The sequence below is a fragment of the Aythya marila genome (assembly GCF_965140915.1).
Source record: "Aythya marila genome assembly, chromosome: 24".
NCBI classification, from domain to species: Eukaryota; Metazoa; Chordata; class Aves; order Anseriformes; family Anatidae; genus Aythya; species Aythya marila.
Window position 1 is genome coordinate 4,821,823 of NC_139065.1, and position 21,699 is coordinate 4,843,521.

Genomic DNA, 21,699 nt, shown 5'->3' on the forward strand with positions numbered 1-21,699 from the left:
CACTGGACCTTTGCTTACTCAGTATGCGCTTTGGGAACTCACATCTTGCCTACTCTGAGTTATAGTGATTGAATTCAGATCTCCTTCCAGATATTAAAAAGCTCAGGAACGTGAGTCAGATGTTTTGGGCATTTAAAAACCTGAATGGTATCAGATACCCATTTTACACAGCAAGTTGCGGCATTTGTGCGGCCTCAGATTTAGCAGCTCTCTGTACGATTCAAACTAAGCCTTTTTCCTCCAGCATGGAAAAAAAGGAAAATTCAGATGGTTTTCTTAGCTGTGGTAGGTTTATGGAGAGAGATTGCATTCAGTTCCCTTAACACGGGCCTGCTTTTGGGATCACATAATGGAGGGGATCCAGGCTGGTCCTCCCTACAGAGCAGGAATATGGCAAATTCCAGAAGGCCCTGGTGTTCCTGCAACTGGCAATTGATTTGCTTGATCCTAAAAGCAGTGTGTCTGTCATGGGTGTCAGCCTCCAGAGCCTTGCTTATCCCTGCTGTTACCTTCATGGGAATTATGTTGGGGTGGATTGACGACATATTATGCTTTTTGTTGGTTTTGGTTTTAATAGATATTTCAGTCAATCACCTTGTTTCTTTATTCCAGTCTCACTGCAAAGAACGAGAGCTTTCATTGTGGTCTCCAGTATTTGCTGTTCCTCGGTTTTTCATTGTGATCAGAAAAAAAAACATGGAGTTAGACAACGACACTGTCCGCACTTGCAGGCAATCAGCAGTTTACAGGGCCCCCAAAAAAATTAAGACAGAGAAGCAGTTTGAAGCATTCTTGGAAAGAAACCTGCCTTCCACCTTGCATGGAGAACTACAAACCCCTCAACAGAACAGACGGCTACATTGCAGGTGAGCTCTATGCCACAAATTGGACAGGGGTAAAGAAATGGAGGAGACTCTTCAATCCCAAATGTAAAAGAGGTGCTGACTTTCCCACAGCTTCTGATTAAAATGCCAAACTGATTGATAACTGAAGCAGATCACCCAGTTACAGAACTCGTACCCAAAACATGCAAAAAGCTTAGCACCCCACTACCAAAGCTGCTGATTTGCAATCCGCAGAAGTGTTTGCTCACTTCAGGACTATGATAACATGAAGGATATATGTGTTGTAAAGGGAAACTGTTGATAGTTGTAGTCCCCTCAGTCCACCTGTCAGACACAAGCTTTCAATTTTTTTTTTTTTTTTTTTTTTACTGATTTGTGCAATTTCTTTGCTCCTATTTCTTAAATTTCAAGAACCATTTTCTGTTCCTTCTTAGCTGGGGACATGGAAAGTTGCATAATGGTATGCCTGAGATTGACCAAACTGCTTTTGCATTATTTTGGAGCTATGGTCCTACATTATTCAAGGAGAATGAGGCAAATGTACTGCCTATACAGCACTAATGCTTCCACAGCCTGATTTTCCCATCTGCCAAAGTTCTCTTTTGGTCATTATACCAGGGATAGAAGCATTTCTTCTGCCAGAGAAGCCCTGTAGGCTCACTAGAAGGCAGGCTTTGTTGGCAACTTAGGAGAATTCCTGGTGTTCTTCCAGCAAGGCAAATAAAATCAAAAATAGGAAGCCCTTTCATCAGCGTCCCTTTTAGTTTTGTTTGACTGTGAATGCTCTTGGTTTTCTGACTGAATCTCTCTTTGGATATGGAGAGGACTGTCAATGGTTATGACTGTGTCTACTCTACAAAGTCCTTATAAGAAAGTAAATATAAAATCTCTGATTCATCATTTATCTGAGCTTTGTTTCAGCATGTAAACTGAATGTATACTGAAACTCAGACTGTTATTTTGGGACCGTGACAGGACCTGAGACTCAAGTCTAGCTATGGGTGAGGTTCCACAAGGTGTGGTGAGCTAATCTAGCAGCTTGCTGCTGCCAGGTGGGACAGGACACACAGGGAAAAGGAGAGTAGGGGAGCCAGACTTCCCTCTTTTTGTATAGCCAGCTCTTACATCAGCTCAGCAACGTGGGCGACTGCAGCCTAAAACTGTGGATCCTGTTTTACTTAAACCATTGTAATTTCCTGGTGGTAAGTGAAGGCAAATGGAACCATAGTTTGACTCACTTCTGAGCTTTCTAGTTTTCCATTTCACCTTGAAAAAGTGCCATTGATTAATTTCTGTAATAGTGAGATCATTTAGACTGTGCAATAGCCATCCATCCCGGCACTGTCTTTTCATATGTTAAAAAATAAAAATAAAAATTAAGAAGGAGATTGGATAAAGATCTGCAGTCAGAAAAACAAAATTACTTGCTGGAAAGGCTTGAATTGTGTATAATTATGACGTGATCTAGAGTTAAGTCTGCCCACCCAGAAATGCCTGCTGCAATAAAATAAGTCTTGCCCAGATGTTGAAAGAAGAATTATACTTTAAAGTCACGGCTTATTGGAAACTTTATCACTGAACTTGCTGCGTAATAAGAAAATGTCTTTATTCCCTCCCCCAACTCATTTCAGAATCATGTCTTTCTTGCTTCCTCATGCTGTTTTCCCTGTTTCTTTTCCACTTCCCTATCTCTTGTGTTTTCTCTGTTCTCTATTTTGTATTCACTGGGCAGCCCAGCATATGGGCACCTTGGACAATAACACGATGGGAAGGGACTCAGCTCTGTAATATTCTCTGGGGCTCAGTCTCCCCAGCCACTGCTCAAGGTTGCAGAAGCCTTGTGCATCGCTTATATTTGGTTTGTAAGTAGAAAATCACCAATATGGCCAGGGGATTAAAAAGGGGAAGGAGGAGCACAGGACTCGGGGGTTAGTCAGAGTTTACCTACTGGAAATTTTGATTCAAAGATGTGTAGGCAAAATAAGTCATCCAGGTCAAGTCCTGCTCATATCTCTGTGCTAAGTAATGTAGTACAGGAAACTTTTTACTGGTTTTTTTTTTTGGATGTGGGATAGGCTTTTTTTTTTTTTCTTTTTTTTTTTTTTTTCCCCTCCAGATGCAGCATTTGTATGTTTGTGGTGTTTGGGTTTTTTTTTTGATCAGAATAGGAGCGATCAAATTACCATCTCCCATTTTTCCGCGGTGTTAATGAGGTCAAGTAATTGATGCGTTCGGTGCTGTGGCGCTGGCAGGGTGTCATACGAATGGCACACAGACTATTTGCGATTCATCTGAATGGAATGCAAAGGCACAGGGGTGCCTATGTGGGACTCACGCTATGCGCCAGCTGGAGCTGGGGAAGGCGAATGCTGGTGTGGGTTCGCAGCGTAGGGTGCCTGCGGAGAACTGACGGTAGCAGCGTGGCTTCTGTGCCTGCACAGTGTGAGGTCATGCAAAAAGGCTGCAGAGCGTGGAGGTTGTAAAAGGCATTGCATATCGCTCAGCTTATTTGATTCTTTTCAGATTCTCCTGGGAAAGGTTCAGAAAGTTAATTCGCAAGATGTTCCCTGTCCTGAATTGGCTTTTTTCGTATCAGTTCAGAGAATGGATCTTGAGGGACCTGCATGCAGGCCTAAATATTGGGATATTTCAGATTCCTCAAGGTAGGCAGAGAGAAAAAAACCACTTCTGCTTCCTTTCCTACGTCAGCCTTTTCATAATCTACCGCCTGTACGTCAATTCTGTTCTTCCAGATGTCATCGGATTATGTGGGAACTTTAATTTACAAGTTCCCTAAATAATTAGCCTATTTATTTGCACATTTGCAAGAAAGTGTATGTTCTATAATCTATTACACAGTGTAATTTCAAGGAAAGGACACTGCCTCTTTTCATAAAGTCTTCCTCAAACTAAATCAAAATATAGACTAATAACAGCATTTTCCTGTATTGCAAACAACATAACACAGTCTTTAAAATCCACCTTGCAAAATCAGGTCTCTTAGATACTTACATTTTTGCTTTCTAGGGCTGTTAGGAATTTGGCTGACCAGGTTACCTCTGCCAATGGTCAATTGCTTCCTTTCCACGTTCTGCTGCTCAATGCTATATGTTATATTTGGGACCTCGCATCATATCTCAGTAGGTGAGGTTTATTTTGTACTGCAAAATGTTTCTACAGGACGTAGAGATTGTGCTCAATGCTGCTTCAAAAAGCCGCCAGGATATCCTAATCTATTTCATCTAAAATGCCGATGTTATTTAGGTGAGAATCCAGAGCCAGAGATTCTCAATTCATTGTTCCACCCCTCTGCAGCTGATCTGTGGTGAGAATTTCAGGAAGTCAGTCCAGTCCCAGCCGTGAGGCGCCCTGTCCCCCTGAGGACACAGCTCCTGTGTCACAGACATCACAGCAAAGGAGACAGCTGGAATGTCAATGGAGGCGTCTCCTACATAAAGTAAAGGGCCAGCGCAAGCTGCTTCCCATTTACCCTCAGGATGTGACTGTGATTCATGATTTAGCTCCTGGTCTTCTCTGGGGGTCTTGTAGATTCTTGCTATGACCGAGCTGTTGATGGTTTTACATTTTTAATTTGTTCAGAAACCAGATTATTAAAATCCTGTTTATGTGTTTATGATAAAAAGTAGACACATGGAGTTCTGGCCTCTTTGGCAGTTCTTTCTCAGACTGACTGTATTTTTTGGACTTGGAAGTGTGTCCCTGCCAGTGGCAGGGGGTTGGAATGAGATGATCTTTAAAGTCCCTTCCAACCCAAACCATTCTGTAATTCTGTGATTTCATGGCAGTTCATTGCAATGAATCCATTTTTGTGCTCTACATTCAAATCTTTTTGTTGTGCATCTGATCAAACAAAGCCTGTTTGTAAAATCGTAGGAGTCTGAAATTTTCGGATGGGACTTTGGAAACTTTAGGTACTTATTCAGAAACATTAAAATATATATGAATAATATTACATATATGAGTGAAAATAGACAGTCTCACACTGTACAGACTGATAGGGGGGGTGAAGAGATGTCTGTGTGCTTTTAAGATGAATCCTTGTTGCAACATCTCATGCAGTTCCATTTTCTTCTCTGTGTTCTGTTGGTCCCAGGCTCATTCAGCATCCTAAATCTGGTGGTGAAAAACATTCTGAAGTCTTTTAATTTCAACCAAACTCTGTCCTTTAATGGTTCAGTGGACAATTTCTCAGGCCCTACACTTACGGAAGATCATATGGAGGCCTTGACACTTACTGCATCAGTAACATTTTTGACTGGCATCATTCAGGTAGAAGATGAATCTATTTTATATCCTTAATGATGTGTCCTTATGTGTGTTCTCTGTACAAATGTGAGAAGTGGAACTGCTTGCATGTTCTTACCACAAATACTAAGCTCAGCACATTTGAGTGCGTATGTTGTACAAACTGGGACGTGAAGGTCTGCCTCTTCCTCTCGGGATGTCTGAAGATGTGATAGGTTCAGATTTATGTGTTGATGATAAATACATCCATGTGTGAAGTAAGTTGTTATCCTTTGTGTTGACCAGTTCTCCAGTATGTAGACCCTTAGGTAGTCCTACATAACTGCCCACACTTGATATAAAGTACTCCTGTTTTGTTTGGGCAGTGTCTTAATTGTGCATAATGAATATAGCATGTTTAAATAACTATCCATCATGCATGGCAGTGAAGAGTCATGCTCTTCAAATACAGAAACAAGAAGGGCGGGTTAGACATAGCTAATTATATTGCATCTCACTTCTCGTTTGTTCCATACAGTTGCTGCTAGGCTGCTTCTGCCTGGGGTTTGTAACAAAATATTTGCCAAAGACTCTCGTTGATGCTTACCTCACTGCAGCAGCACTGCACGTCATTGTATCCCAGTTCATCTTTATCTTTGGTGTCATGCTTGACTTCCATAAGGGCCCTCGAGACATTTTCTGCGTAAGTGAATTCATTATTAGTTGAAGAAATGCATGTTTCTTGTAGGGAACGGAAAAAAAAAAAAAAAGAACAGTTGCAGAAATTGAAGGCAATTTCAGAATAAGTCAGTTGCTAAGGGATATCTGTGCAAGTCTCAGCTGTGGTTTACTTTCCTTCCTGTTGTCTTGAACAGTGTATGGAGATTATTGTGCGACATGCAAGATGAAAAATCTGTGTGTATCTTTAATTATTTATGTAACTTTATAATTCTTAGCATGTCTATATTCATAGCAGAGTATGTCATAGAGGAAAAGGTACTTTTTTTCCTCAGTTGACCATTGTGGGCAACCTTTGGACACACAGTGTCTTTGTCATGTCTTACAAAAAAGCAGCAGACTCAAAGACAAGTTAATGCTAAGTCTTCCTAATTTATTTTACTAATGTCAGAGAAAGGTGGTGTAGAAGAGAGAGGAAGGATAAAACTAGATCTGAGTTACTTGTGGCAGCTTTTTCTCTGCAGATACCAATAATTCATTTTAAATAATGTTTTGCTCTTAGCATCTCTCTCCTCTCACTGGAGATAAGTTTTGTAGCCAAAAGGATGGGTTCAGTTGTCCAGGCAATGTGTGTCAATCTTCTAGAATATAAAAATAGTTGGAGTGTCTGCCCCTGATCCTCTGTATGATGATTCCTTTTCAGGATATATTTCATTACTTCCGGGCTCTCCCAAAGGCTAATGCAACCAGCACATTGCTGTTTTCACTTAGCTTGCCCGTGCTATGGATCAGTAAATGCATCAGCATAACTTATAAACATAATCCAATTGCATTTCCTATAGAACTTCTCTTGGTAAGTGTTCTCCATAATGCCATCGTGATAACTGAATGAACAGTTCAGGAATGACCTGTCTGAGATGGTGGTGTGGGGCTGAATACCACAAACAGCCTTTGTCATTGATTTGTGGGGTGGATTTCAGCAATGAACTTCTTCGTTCTTCCCTGCTACTGTGAAAATAAGCTTTATTTACTTTATTTACTTTTTATTTTACTTACTTTTTATTTATTTCCTGTGAAAATAAGCTACTGTGAAAATAATCCCTCCTCACAAAAGGCCATGAGAACAAGTCACAGTGAATTGCTACATGAATAAAAAGCAGTGTATAGGATGAAACCACCATGGAAACCCAGTTCAGGACTCTGAATGTTAATTCTTATCTTTATTAGAGACTAGAACCATGAACTCGAAGCTTCAGAGTCTTGATCTAACTATGCTTCTTTTTTGGTCTGGAATTGTTGGAAAGGGATATTCAATTTTGTGACATTCAAAAGCAGTTCTTGTTGTAAATTCTGCAATATTTGTTGCTGCTGTTTTCTCCACTTTTCTCTTTCCTGGAAAACAGATGAGCTTTTTTAATCCAAACTTTCTATTGAAATGAAAATTCTGACTTTTATGGATAATCTAGAAATCTAAAAGATAGCTTATTCCATAGAAAAAGCAGCTACCAAGAGCCCCACCTTGCTGACACTGGAGTTGAAGCCATTTGCCACTTGCCCAACAGGGGCCTGTGGGGCACCACCTGTGGCAGAGCATAACATTACAGACAGCAAGTTCTTTATCAGAAAAAAAAATAAAAATTATTATTTCTGAATGTTCATAAAGGTTAATAGGAGTAAAAGAATGATTTGGACTAAGAAAAAAAGTCCATGTTTTATGTGGGATATGTCAGACATTACTACACTGTAGGCATTAGCACATGGCTAGGAAGTATTAATATAACACACTTTATTATAAAAAATACATTAACATTACTTCAGGATGCTGTTATGTTTACACACTGAAAAAATCTGTGTTTGAGTCCTTTAAACACTCCTCAAGATTAACTGTCTTTAGATCTATGGTGTACAGCACCAGGAGCAAATGCTGTATAATCCCTGATACTATTTCTTGTTTTCTTTCCCAGATCATCACAGGCACCATTATTTCCAATCACATTCATGTTTACGCTGAATCTAGTAGTGCTGTGGTCAGTAAGATTCCTCAGAGGTTAGTTATCTGTCCTGTTCACGGGGTTATACTTTTGAGATACGAAAGGATGTTTCAGTCTGTTCTTGAAATCTGATGGGCTGATTCTTACTGGGCAGCACAGTTTTAGGAATAATTCTTCAAGAGATTTAATTGCATCATCGTTTCAGAACATATGCAGAATTCAAACTACAGTCTTTATTCAGGTTTTGTTAGACACAAAAGAAGAAATTTGTATTTTTTGTGAGGTGGAAGCAAAGAGTCTTACATATTCAGAGCATCTCCTGGAAGGTGCTAAATGATGCCTCTGGTGTTGGTCCTGTGTATGGCTTGTGCACACAGCCCAGACCAGGTTTAAACTTACCTGTTCTCTGATCCTGTAGGCTTCTGCTTCCTACAATGCCAGATTTACCAAACCTGAGCAAGATCATTATGCCTGCTTTCTCCCTTGCTATTGTAAGCTGCTTCCTTCTTGTCTTTATTGGAGAGAGGTATGCTTCGCTTCACAACTACAATATTTCCAGCAGTCAGGTGAGGACAAAGCTGCACATACTTCCTAGGCTAAGGAGCAAGCTGAATTCATGCTAGTAAAGCCCCTAGTTACCTGACAGTAGTAGAAGTGCAAGGATGGAGTGAATATGCCACCTGATGGTTTTGTAGCAACTCGTTGCCCTTCCCTATAGAGGGGTGGCTGCTGCACATACATGAAATCCACATTAGTGGCCATCTTTTAGCAAGAGGCCTTGGCATAGCCTCAGTGGTTTGGATGACCTGCCTGCCAGCAGACACACACTGGTGCTACTGAACCCAGAGGACCATTGCTGTTGTGAATCCATGAGATTTATAAAAGCACACAACGTGATTAACTGAAATTGGAAATGGCCAGAGCTGCCATGGCTCTCTGTAGGTGGCTACTGTCCCAACGTATGGGTTCTCTGCCCAGAGTGATTGCTCCAAGAGTCTTTTGCTCCGAGAGTCCAAGAGATTTTGTTCAGATGTACTGAAATTTGCCATGCGTTAGCCTGGAAACTGTGGGGTTCTAAGTGGATTTCTTTATAAATAACAACTAGAGTCGGGTCCATGAGATCCTCTGCTATGAAAACTTTGTACCTTTTAAGAGAACTCATTTAATCATGGGAGACCTTGTTTTCCAGAAGGTTTTCTGGGCTGAGCAACCAGCTAGTGTGAGCAGAAGGAAATATACTTCTTGTTAAGCCACTTCTATTTAGGTAAGTTATTCATTTTGGGGTTTTCTCTGCTTCCTTATATTTCTGTTTTACAGGAACTAATAGCTGTGGGGCTATGCAATATTTGCAGCTCATTTTTCAAAAGCTTTGCTATCAGCTGTGCTATTTCTGGAACTGTCATTCAAGAGAAGACAGGTGGAAGAACACAGGTGAGCTGGGCTGGATTTGTAAAGCTTCTACGCTCATCTAAAATCACTGTATATTGATTGTAGGCTGACATTTCGCCCAGACAATTGGTGAGATGTAAAGTTATATACCCGTGCAACATGAACTCACATGCCCTCTCTGTGTATGTTATGTACTGTAATTATGTGGTATTTACAGCATGTGATGTCTACTGAAGGAAGCCAGAATTCTGTAGGGAGAATAAGATATCTTCATACAGTTTGAAATTGTATTTTAGTTAATATGTCCAAAAAGACAAATGGAAAATTGTTTAAGCACCCTTAATTCTGCCACTTCTTCCTAACTTTCGAGTACTTTGTGATCTTAATATTTTTAAGGAGGGCTTAATATATAATTATAATTTCTAATAATATTTTTTATCATACCTCTTAATTGAATATTTGTACATGACTCACTGCATCACAGAAGTAATTTTGTTTAATAAAAAGCTTGTTCCTAAGGCTGACTTGCATGAGAAGTATCTTATTTCTCAAATGAAGTTATCAAATCAAAATCCTGCATTCTTGTGCATAAGAATAGTCCGTTTAGGCCAAATTTATATCTACTGAAAACTTGAGTATTCTGCAATGTGTATAATCCATTACAGCACACCTGTGGACTTTGTTAATTGTCCCCTGGTTATTTTTCCTACTGGGTGCTGTTACATGGAGCATACCTACTTGTGTAGAGGGGACAAGTAAGGAAATGTTTCTGGAAGGCATCTCTAATAAAGTATTTCTGTTCAGTTAGCAGCAATGATTGGAGCAACTATAATGCTGGTGATTGCACTGAAACTAGGATACTTTTTCCAGATGATTCCTAACGTAAGTGAACATGAAATAGTTATGGTAGCAGCATACTTACTTTCTAAGCATAATATGAAGATTTCCTAGACAGTCGGGGTTATATCATTCTCTAGAGTTAATTGTTTTCATGGGCAGACCGAACCAAAACAATGACTTTAAACTCCCCTAAATTTCAGCAGGCTGAAACACTGGATAATAAACAATGCATCTCTCTCCCATCTCTGACTGTTCAGAACAAGCTAAAATTGCTTGGCTAAAAGCATTCAAATTTCACTGCCAGGGTGTGTAATTTAGATGTATTTCACTTATAGTTTCCCATCTTCCAAGCTCTTTTGCACAACTGTATAACACATTAATGAGCTCCTGTCTTGCATCTGTATAAGTAATTTCTGCTTCAAAATCTTTAGTGTAAAGAGGTAAATAAAATCTTCAGAAATGGGAATTTGTGTTTAGTGTCTCTGATTCTAGCTTGGTCATTGAGGTTTATTTTAAAAATATATGCACTACCAAACTACCTTTTGTGCATTTTTTGCTGCAAACATTTGTTGTTGCAGATTGTTCAGAGGACTCAATTTTTTACTTCTCTCTTAAAATTTTTATCTAGACTTTTTTTTTTTCCCTTTAAGTTGTCTTAGAGAACAACTGACATAGAGCATTACTTCCTGATTTTTTTTTCCTGGCCTCTTTGTGAGATGGGAGAATTAATCCCCTTCCCAAAACTAGCTGACAAAACAGAATTTAAACATCTACTTCCCTTCAATCTCCTTTTCATTTCTAGGAAGGGCTGTTTCAATAAATGGTGTCAAACAACTTCCTAAATTTGGCAATGCACTGCCCATGCTAATTGAAACCACTTTTCGAAACAGCAGCTCTTAATTCTGTAGATAGTGTTGGCATTTATCCTAGTGCTGTAGGAGGCATAGGGATTCACTGGAGAATATTGAAATGGAAACTACATACAGCATTTCAAGAGGAAGTCCAGTTGTGTTGGCAAAAGTAATTGTGAAGTCAAAGAAGTTGCATGCTACTTTCATGTTGCTTTGCAGATCAGAGGAGATCTGTAAAAATTATGGAAATAAGTTTTAAATTCTGAGCAGTTTGTCTTGGATATCTGTGCCTTAGCATGTTGTGGATGCAATAAATATCAGATGGATTTTATTTTCATTATTATTTGTACAGGGTGTACTGGCTGCTATTGTGGTATTTAATATGCTACCTTTTCTTCAAAAGTTTCTGGACATCCCCACTCTGTGGAGACAGGATAAGTATCATTTAGTAAGTAGCAAACAAACAAACAAACAAACAAACAAAACCATCTAAGAATTGCAATGTGCCTTAAAAGGAGAAATGCATGTTTTGGGATGGTAAGGCAAAGCAGTGGCCATTCTCTTAGAAGAGGGATCCTTTGAAATACCCACTGAAAGAATTGTGCTGAAATCTCTACAGATCAATTTGCAATTCTATACAGGGAGAACTGGTCATTGTAGTTGTTTCCCAGATCCCCTGAGAAGGAAATTGTTTAGCTGTCAGTTTGGAATATGTTAACTCTTGTTCCGGATTTCTCATTAAGAGAAACGCCCCCAGTATGATGTGACTCCTCTTAATTATTGAAGCCCTGTTAAAAAATCAGGAGATTTGAGCTGTGCATAAGATTTGTAGCTTGTGGGTTCTAAGGATTGGGAAGGCTTAGCCAACACTGAACTTGATGATAGAAAGGGTCAAAAAAAATCTACCAGACCTGCTTCTGTTATTTGCCATGGTAGAAATCAATCCTTTCTGTCTGGATTGAGGGTTTCAGCATCATCAGACCAAATCTTTATCTGGGGATCTCCGTACAGTTTTGTATTTTCAAGAACAAAGTGCTTATCAGGAGGGAAGTTCTCAGCACCATTTTTTCAGCCACATCTGGATATTTGCCTTGTTCTTCAGGGTAGACTGGAGTGGTGGAGGCATCTGTATAGCCACTGCATATCCCCAAATGCAGGGCAAAGGAAAGCAGGCAGTCCATCTTGTCCATAACTGTAGTTGAGTTATGCATTTTGAAGTCCTGCACCTTTTTCTTGTGATCTTTGTGATGACATCCAGGACTGGGGTAGTCTAGAGGTATTGCTAAGATTATTTTTTTCCTTCAATTTTCAAATGCTGGGCCTGAGTTGGAGGTCATTTTTATATGATTTCACAGCTAACGTTCACTCTGTCTCTTGTTCAAAGGTTATTTGGCTTGGAACTTTTGCTGCAGTGCTTCGTCTTGGTCTTGATGTGGGATTAGTGATCGCCCTGGCACTTGCATTCTTCATAATCAGCATTAGGTCACACAGGTACTTGTAACTCCTAGAGCAAAATGCTGATTTTTCTGAGAGCTGATGTTGTGGAGATAGCTATGCATGTGACAATGGAAAAGTAGTTCCATGTTTGTAAACACTTCAGTCAGGTCATCCTGGAGTCTCTAATACTATCCCAGAGCAATAATCTTGTCAAGTCCACGGGCTCTAGATTGGTCCTTTCTGCAGGTGTGCCATGCAACTGGAAACTGCTCCCTGTAGTGTAGGCATCAGCCAGGAGATGTGGTCTGTATGCACGCATCTGTATACACGCTGCCAGAAGGATAAAATGAGATGATGTGTCTTTATTTCAAATGTATTCCTTAGTCTTTATTGCCATTTACCAAGTTGCTCTATCTTCTCCATAAACCTAATCTATCATAGCTGAGGGAGATTCCATTGGGCCCACATTGCTCAGTGTGTTAGCTGCTATTCCAGCCAGGAAAATCATTTATAAATCCAAGCAACAACTCATGATATTTACCATGATAGGGAAGTACTTGTCTGAGTAGGCTGAAGCCTCTAGAATAACGTGCAAAAAGCTAGGAAATGCCTCAGTTCCTGTAAATATCAAACCAATCCAGAGTGGCTCTGAAAGAATACTTTCAGGAAGAATTTCAGTTGTCTGAAATTCCCAGTATTCCTCTGCTCAGAGTTATGGGTGGAATTAACAAGTGGCTGGCTGGCTGGTCATTGGAGAGCGGGAAGACAGAACTGACCAGAACTCACCCCAAAACCATGCAGCACCATGAGCAAAGCACAATACCCAACCCGAGGTATTCTCCTTAGAGGCAAGATGCTGCACTAAAGCTGCTGCATGGCCTCTGGACCAACCTAGCCCATGTGTAGCCAGCCCTAAGCACAGCTTGCAACTGCTTCCAGCTGTACGTGTAGCTGTATCTTTGAGGAAGGCTGTGGGAAGATGGAGAGCAAACACACTTCACTGGTGTAATAACAATAATGCGATTGTTCCAGACCTAGAAATGGGACATAATACATTCTTGAAGGCACCAGCATACCTTAAGGGTGTGCTTGTGTGCTGCTCCCCTATTCAGCAAATGCTATTTGGGAGTGAATAATTTGCTGTATTCACACCCTCTAAAGTTAGGGTTGGTATATCCAGTGAAGAGGAGAGAAATGGAGATCAAGCTTTTAGGAACATGCAGTTTTTCTCTGCTGTATGTGAAAACCTAATAAACATCTTGTTTCAGAATGAAGATGGTGGAGCTGGGACAGATTCCAAACACGAATATTTATAGAAGTTTATCCGTCTACAGAGCTGTAAGAGGAAACAAAAAACAAATGTTCCATTTCTCTCTGCAATGCATCTTTTTCCCTTAAATGCCTGGGGGTGGCCATTCAGACTCGGTTCATTTGATTCCAAACTTTGAAACTAAAGAATGCTTAAATATCTGGAGAGCAAAGTGACTCAGGTACCTAGCTCAGCCTGCTTGCGCCCCGTGAAGCTCCCTGTGTCAATCTGTGTTGTCCCCGTGGTGGAAGCCACACTGCGGTCATTTCCGGAGCTGTTTGGTATTTTATGCTGACCTGCTTTTCTCAGGCTGGTTTTGTCCACGCTATGTTTGTTTTCACAATAACAGCTGTGCATGTGCTAGACTGACTCACCGATCCTTGTGGTGATGGGATAACAGCTAGGGCACAGGCTTTTTTAACACACTATTGCTAAGACTTGCACCCTACAGAGTTGGGCAATACAGCAGTAGAGAGCATTGCCAGCTGGGTACATGCACAATGTTATGCTGATGGATTTGCAAAGATCAAACAATAGAAAAACAAGGTTAGTAAGACAAGTACATAGTGTGTGTTTTCTGCAGTGAGCAGTATTAAAAATAATTTGCTCGTTTTATATTGTACCAGTCAACTGTCATCAGTGATAGAGCTGCTGGAGGTACGTTTTTTTAACAACAAGAGGAACGGGTTTGTTTTTGATGATTAGGTCCATGTTGCCAGTGCCACTACCAGTGGGAGGTGTAGTTAACATTACCAGAAACTGTGTCCTTAGGATAGCACTTTGCAGTCTATTGCATAGTCAGGAGGGGAAAAACGGCTCCTGCTAAGTACAACTCTCACAGATCCAACTTTTGTCTTAAAGGCAGCAGAGATTGAAGGTGTCAAAATCTTCCAGTGCTGTTCTTCCATTTCTTTTGCAAATATGAATAACTTCAAAAATTACTTGTTACGCAAGGTAAATGCCATTTTTTTCAGTTAGTGGAAGTTTCTAAGATCTATTATCTCTGTAATAAGACTATTTTTCTCTTTCAGATGGACATGAAGGCAGTGCCTCTAGATCAAAATGAAATGAGGGATTTAATTTCAGATTCTTGGTCAGACAGTTCGCTGGAAAGCAAAGATTTTGAATGCTCTTGTGTCTGTGATCAACCTCTACCACCACCTAGGGTCAGCTTTAAAAGTACATTTATCTAATCTGTCTGTTCGAGGTGTCTGCTTTTCAGTTACTGAGGACAATGCTCTTAGCTTGCCAGAATTTAGGAGGATGTAAAAGTTTATATAAAGCATATATATATATTTGCTGTTTGAAAATAAGCAAACATTACCATTGTATTTCTTCATGTATACTTCATGATAGAGCAATAGAAGCTCAGCTTACTGGGTGAATTAACTAGCAGTTGAAAAATTCAGCACATCCTCTCTTCTTCTCCTCAGCCAAGAGAATTAATTTTGTAAAGTGCTTCAGTAAGCATTTTTTTCTTTTTCCCCAAAGAAATGAGTGAAAGTGGAATGTGTACCACTGCCAATATTGCCAAGAACGAGTACAAAATGCCACAAAGGCAGCTGTGATTATCCTGATCAGACAATTATCTCATATCTTTCCTGTAATTGGCTGCTGCGTGTCTTCTGGAGAGTCACTCATATCCCTCTTTATCTGAATTTTCCAAGCCTTAGTTTATGAAAGAAACTTCAGGCAAAAGAAGATATTTTCCAAACAGCTACATGTAATTTTTAAGTCCTTTTATGAGAAATGGGTTGAAAGATAGCAGTCTGGAAAACATATGTGGCACCGAGGTGCTTAGGAAGCAATGGATAATTTAACAGCATCTTCTAAAGTGCTGAAATGCAGAGGGTGAATTTTCCTGTCTTGTGCTATAAAAATAATAATTAAAAAAACACACACACACACATTTGGAACTATTAAGAAAAAAATTTTACATTGGTCCACCTAGGGACCAGCAGGCATACAAGAAGGGAGACGCACAAGAGGTCTGCAGAACTCAGCCAGTAAAGGTCAGCTTACTGTTGCCTAGGAAGGCAATGCATTGTAAAAATATGAGGAAGGAAAATAAAATGTCTTCTTAGAGTGGGAAGAGATGTTGTATGAAGCCACAGAAAGTGTTTTTTAATTTTTTTTTCTGCTTTTTTTCTTTTATGGAAAGTAGAAATAATAAGTCAGGTGGCAGTATCTCAGGCCATTTCAAGATGTGGAAGAGTGAGGTACACTAGTGCTATTTGGTGGCTGAAGGCACTCTTCTAACCACATCTGAGGTTTGCTCAAGTCACCTGCTACTTTGCATACACTTGTGGCTTTGTGATATATTTAGTGTTACTTCAGATGTGCTTTTTACCATGAGAGAAGAACTATCATGTGATTTACAGTGTTTATTTGCAGAAAAAAAAATATTAAAAAAAAATTCCACCCCCCTGGGCCTAGTTCTTTCAACCACTGATGTATTCTCCACTTTCCATCCTAGATACCATATACAGCGAGACTGGTGAAGCAAAGTCACACAGGCAGAGCTTCCTCGTCATCTTCAGTGAATTTGGTACGCTGGTCCAAGAATGGAGACAGACACAAATCGAAAACGCTCCTGGTGGGAACAGCTGATGCACAGCTTCCATCCCCGGGCACTAACACAGGAGATAAGACTGAAAAGAAGGAGGATGAAGGGAAAGGAGCTAGCCCTTTGGCAGGTTCTGCAATAGATAATTCCTCAGTACAGTTAGGTCAGGAGGAAGAGTCAGTGGATTTGTCGTGTCCAGTTCACACCATTATTTTAGACTTCAGCATGGTGCAATATGTGGATTTGCAAGGCTCAGACTTACTGAAAGAGGTAAGGAACCTAAATCTAGCATGAAAATGGGAAACCTAAAGTTTACCCGATATCATATGTTTTTGGTTAGCCTCAAGTGCCCTGCTACGTAACAATCTATGTATCTTCCCGTTGACCATTCAGGGTGCAAAATTAATCTATTTATTTTCAGAAAATAATAACTTCCCATAAAGCCACTTTTTTAAAAGCAAAAGTCACATTATTGATGCTTGTTAAAACCTGCCATCCATGGTCATTAGTTCTAAAATAATGTAAACCAAAAACATACTTATAAAAATCTCTAATTTGCTGTTTCCATTTTGGCTGTTAATTTTTTTCTTCCAACTTAGAAAAAAAAAAATCTCTTCTTTAGAAGTGTAAGATGTAAAACTATCAGCTATCTTTTCTTGGAGTGATTTGATTGCTGAATGCCTAATTAGCCTTTTCTTTGAAGTAAGACTTGAACATTTTAGTCTTCAAGTGGGGACCCTAGCCAATGGAGAGATATATTTAGCAAAAATAAATTTATTGTAGCTGTGCTGCTCAGAAAGACAGTTCCAGATGGATTCTTACTCAGCTCCCTCAAAGTCTATAGCTCAACTTCAAAGAGTTCTGTTTAATTTGTTCCTAACACCTATTGGGAATAATTGTGCATTGAGCTGATCTCCCTAAGATCCTTGAAGATTTATTTGCCACCTATTAAATGACTTCCCCTTTGGGGAGGGAGATGAGGTCTTTCCAGATTCCTTCCAGCCTCATACTGTGAAATCCTGTGATTCTCTTGTGATTCTCTGAAATATTGAGGTTTATGGCTTCTTTTTTTTTTCCCCCTTCAAAGTAACTCTTTTTTTACGCCTTTTAATTACAAAGGGCCAGGAATAGAGAAGATGGTGAGAAACAATCCCCTCTAAAATCTGGTTCTTTTAAAATTAAGTTAATACATCTAAAAATGCTGGACATAAAAATTGAGACTAACAGAATTACAGGTCATGCTTGAAAACTCAGGTTCCTATTCTCATTGCTTACATGTGGGCATGGAGTCTGTGTATGTAGAAATGTTTTGAGTTAACCTGTTCCTGTAAGACATTTTTGTATAAGTCAAGAAATAACACTGGGTGCTGCATAGTGCACTGCAGGAGGGTCAGCAACTTGCCCTGGTTTTGGAGTCAACACTCATTTAGATCTTGAACACCCTGGCTGTTTAGCGCTGAGCTAAGAATTGGGATTTGAGATGCTGGAAGAAGGATTTCCTTCAGAGACAAACCATTACAAAGGAGTTCTTTCTTCATTTATGTTTTACCTTCTGGTGCACTTACATAAAGCAAGATTACTCTAATGCTGGTATGGGATTCTTTCCACAGATCATCCACATGTTTCGTGATGCTAGCATTACAGTCTTCATAGCTGGCTGTCACCGTGAGTACAGTATTTTTTTATGGATATTAACTGATCATGAGGGATACATTTTAAATTTCAGCTATATGTTTCAGCTATACTGCTTGTTGTGACTTCTGCTGCTGTTTATTCCCCCCCCCATTTTTATAGCCTCTGTGATTGCAGTGCTTGAGAAGAATGATTTCTTTGTCAGAAGTGTCACCAAACGAATATTCTTTCTAACTCTTCACGATGCCGTGCTGGCTGCTTTGGAGAAGCATCAAAAGCCAGATGGGCTACAACTTAGCTCGAAAGAGGTTGCCGATAGACTACAAGCTAAACACGAGAAGGTAGGATATTTTGCTTACATTTAAGTCTTCGTGTTGTTAATTACTCTGTCAGTAACTTAAAAGGCTTGTGATGTTGCTGAGGAAGTAGGGCACAGCAGATGCTCTTTTGAATTTTTCAGTTATTTTGTGGTTTGCAATGGACGGAGACCAAAAAACAAAAACAAAAAAACAAAAACCACCAACAAACCACCAATAATCCAATTTGTTTCTCTGAGTCCTGTGTTCCAGCCTGGGGAAAGACAACTTTGTATGCAGACTGGAAAGGAATCAGGCCAGTTTTGCAGCAGGGAATGACTTTGTGGCATTTTAGACAGTTTCCATTTCTCCCACAGAGCAAGGACCCTGCCAGGGCAGAGCAAAAGCTCCAAGCTTTTTATTTCCAGAGGTTACTGCACCAGCTCCCTTGGGGCTGTTGGGAGAAGTGAAGGACAGCACTGGCTTGATTTTCCAAAGAAATGAAGCTTGTGCACGTGATCTTTCTGCCAGTCCTGTGCAATAGTTTTTAAGCTCATAGGCTGTGTCAGCCAAGTTCAAATAGGGTAGACAGTTGTAAGTTCCAGGAAGAGCCCTTCTTCTGAGCAGAAGATTCCAGTAATTGCCCCACCTCGGAAAAAGAACCCAGCCTTGGCTAACTGTGCTGTGCATACCGCCAGGCTGGGGTCCTATAGCTGAAGGAGGGGGGAATGAAAGAAAATAAAATAGCCAAATCCATAAGAAAATGGGTTTCTTGTGTTCTGCTGCCCACGGAACAACTTCTTTAACACTCTTACATTGGCATTACACTGTCTAGCACAAAGGTATTGAACTTCCTGACTCTCTCCCATAGAATGAAGGTGTCAGTACACATTCACCACTGCTTAGGGGACGTGGGGAAAAGGTTGGGAGCAGCTTCCATGTAGGAGGTGACAGTGGTTCCCCAAAAGTCCACTGTGAGACGAGGCTGGGCCAGATGTGCAGAAGGGACCCACAGCAGCTTAGAGCTGGCAGCTTGGCAGCCCTGCTGGCTCATTCCTTCAGCAGCTGGGGTTTTGAGCTGCCCTGTGCTCCCACGGCCCTCTTGCTGCTCACATGCTAGTGCCTTGGCATGGGAACCGCGCTTGACTGGCTCAACTGACTGGCCACCCTTGGCCTAGAGCAATGTTTGTGTACATTTCAGGAAATAGAGTCGCTCTTGGAGAAGACCAGAGAGTTTTCCTCTACAAGGAATTCTGACACCAGATTTCTGTGTGAAGTGCCATCAGATATCTCATGCTCAGCCCAGAACGAAGCAGGGCCAAGCCCTCTCCGGCGGTTTGATTCTTCATCCTTTCAACCAGATTTCGAGGACCCAGGCTGGGAGAAGAGGTGGAAGTAGACCAGCAATCCCTGAATTACAAGTGTTGGGGAACTGGGATGTCAATAGAAGGGAGAAAGGTACTGTCAAGCAACAGTTCTGGTGGTTCTTATCAGCATTTGATGTTATTTTTTTTTCTTTTCTTTTCTGTTCCAGAGTTCTTAAAATAGACAGCCTGACTAATGCCTACAGTACTTCTGTTGTTCTAAACAAAAAGCAGCATTTATATTATTGCTTTCAGGCATTTTCAAATAGATATAATATTAAGCAATAGCAACAGCAGAGAAATTTCAATGTACAAGATAATTCCTAGTTTTGTAGTGAATTCTAGCAAATGATATGCACTTCTTTCCTGAAATTCTTTAGAAATTAGTTTAAATGCCCCAACTTAGTACTTTTTATATATTTATTGGTTGTTAGTAAGTAAAACTCATCTGCCATATCTTGGCAGATTACATGCAGGCAGTTTCATTATCTTCAGAAGTGTGTATAAGTGTGTAGAGTGATGTGAAGCTTCAAAGAAAAGCATTTTGTCATTACTGTTAGACAAATTGCTGAGGTTGATAGTCTGCACTAACATAACATGATGCCAGTCCTTTGAGTAATTTTCCCTCCATCTGTCTAGCTACCTGAACTAAATCCCAGTAAACAGTAATTTATTTTTTCATGTTCTTTGCATTCTCTTGCTGAAATAGTAAAGAATGGAGAAATGTTTTCATTTTGTTCTGAAGAGCCAGGAAAATTATAAACTAAGATACAGTTAACGCTTGGGGAAAACAAAATCAGCTTACTTCTATTTTCTGTACGTCAGCCGTAGAGTTTAACACAGTGTTATCAGTACAGAGGAATGATCTAGGATTACACTGGAAGCAGAAACATTTACCTACAGCAGCAATACATGCCACGAGCTTTTGCCATACCCTCAGCTGGAGGATCATTTCATGGCACAGACTGCCCACTGCGAAGAGCGAAATTAATTAATTGAATTAATGAAATTATTTAGTGAAATTAATTGTAGACGAGTGGCCAGCACTGTGTCTATATCCTATTCAGCCCCATTTCAGTGCAAAGTTTTGGTGTAAATGATGGGTCCTTTATATACAGGTCTATGCTCTGGGCTGAATTCCAAAACATGTGAACAGCTCTAACTTTCGCTGCTGGGCATTGCCTGGTTTCTTGATGTAGAGTAATAGCATGGTGGTTCCTCTGAATTCTGCTCCTGGCTGCTAAATTTTAGCAATGATACAATGGCTAATAGGAATGTTAATATTAAACTACCTGTAATGTACTGCAGTGAGTTCTTCTCCTCTTTTTTCCTTTTTTTTTTTTTTTTTTTTTCATTTAACTTCATACTCTTCCAAGGGGTTTCTCAAGGGAAGCTGCAGCTCTGCATGTGTGAAGTGCAATGGCGAAGGATTTTAGTGAACATTACTGTGCTGAGTTGCTTACTGGGAAGGAAACTGAGTGCTGGAACCCTCATACCTTTTGGACTAAAAGACAGGAAAAACTGAAAGCTGAAATGGTATTGAGTAATTCTCAAACCACATATGCTTCCCTACATTGTTTTGGACAGTGGCTTCACGCCAAGCTCCTCTCAGCTCTGTTCAAAACAGAGTAACACAAACCCCATGAAAAGCATAGCCCTCACTTCCAGATTCTCTTGGCTCTCCTGTGGCAGCCTTGATTTAAGATGAAGTGGCATTCCTTGCTGTTGGCACCATGCAAAGTCTGCACTACAAACTCAAGACTTGATTTTTTTCTTTGGCTTGCATAGCAGAGCTTGGAATCTTTCCTTCCTACCCCCATGACTCTGCAGAGCTGAGCACCAGGGGACAACTCAGACGTCAGTATGTTAGCTCTCAAATTATGGGTATTTGTGTTGCAAAACAAATACCTTGCTGAGAGGAAGTCCAGACAATCCTGATCTTTTTCCCTTATAGCTGCACGGTGCCATAACTCTGCTCCTGCACATGTACAGAAGGCTTCTGTGTTTAGCCAAGCACAAATCCCTGGACACAGGCTGCAAAGTGACAAAGCACGTACTTTATGGCCGAGGACTCCACCTACACCTCTGAAAAGCCACAGAAGTCAGAGTTCAAAGGCCTGTCTGTAATCGTGTGCTTGCAGGCAGTTTGATGTTCTCACCTGACCTAGTTGCAACAACCCCAGTTGTTTTGTGCAGACAGCAGCTTTTTAATGCTCTTCCCAGCTAGCGTGATGCCACGAGGTTTTCCTAGCAGGG

The 21,699-nt window shown here is 40.4% G+C and overlaps 1 protein-coding gene across 1 annotated transcript; it reads left to right on the forward strand.

The window, feature by feature from the left end:
* Positions 1-676: 676 nt before the first annotated feature.
* SLC26A8 (solute carrier family 26 member 8) lies at positions 677-20,494 on the forward strand. The gene is made up of 19 exons (XM_082778303.1): positions 677-866; positions 3,369-3,508; positions 3,873-3,989; positions 4,960-5,135; positions 5,629-5,793; positions 6,472-6,621; positions 7,733-7,815; positions 8,178-8,325; positions 9,077-9,190; positions 9,953-10,030; positions 11,192-11,287; positions 12,224-12,330; positions 13,545-13,614; positions 14,447-14,539; positions 14,617-14,751; positions 16,062-16,421; positions 17,762-17,816; positions 17,946-18,124; positions 19,281-20,494. Exons 1-19 carry the CDS (start codon positions 697-699, stop codon positions 19,476-19,478), a joined length of 2,634 nt encoding a protein of 877 aa, XP_082634429.1. The 5' UTR covers positions 677-696; the 3' UTR covers positions 19,479-20,494.
* The last annotated feature ends 1,205 nt before the right edge of the window (positions 20,495-21,699 follow it).

Excerpts from the sequence above, each read along its gene's own strand:
- SLC26A8 (XM_082778303.1), top strand. The coding sequence starts at position 697 with ATGGAGTTAGACAACGACACTGTCCGCACTTGCAGGCAATCAGCAGTT. Across the intron at positions 3,990-4,959 it reads CTCGCATCATATCTCAGTAG|GCTCATTCAGCATCCTAAAT; the intron begins GTGAGGTTTATT and ends TGTTGGTCCCAG. Across the intron at positions 16,422-17,761 it reads GCTCAGACTTACTGAAAGAG|ATCATCCACATGTTTCGTGA; the intron begins GTAAGGAACCTA and ends TTCTTTCCACAG.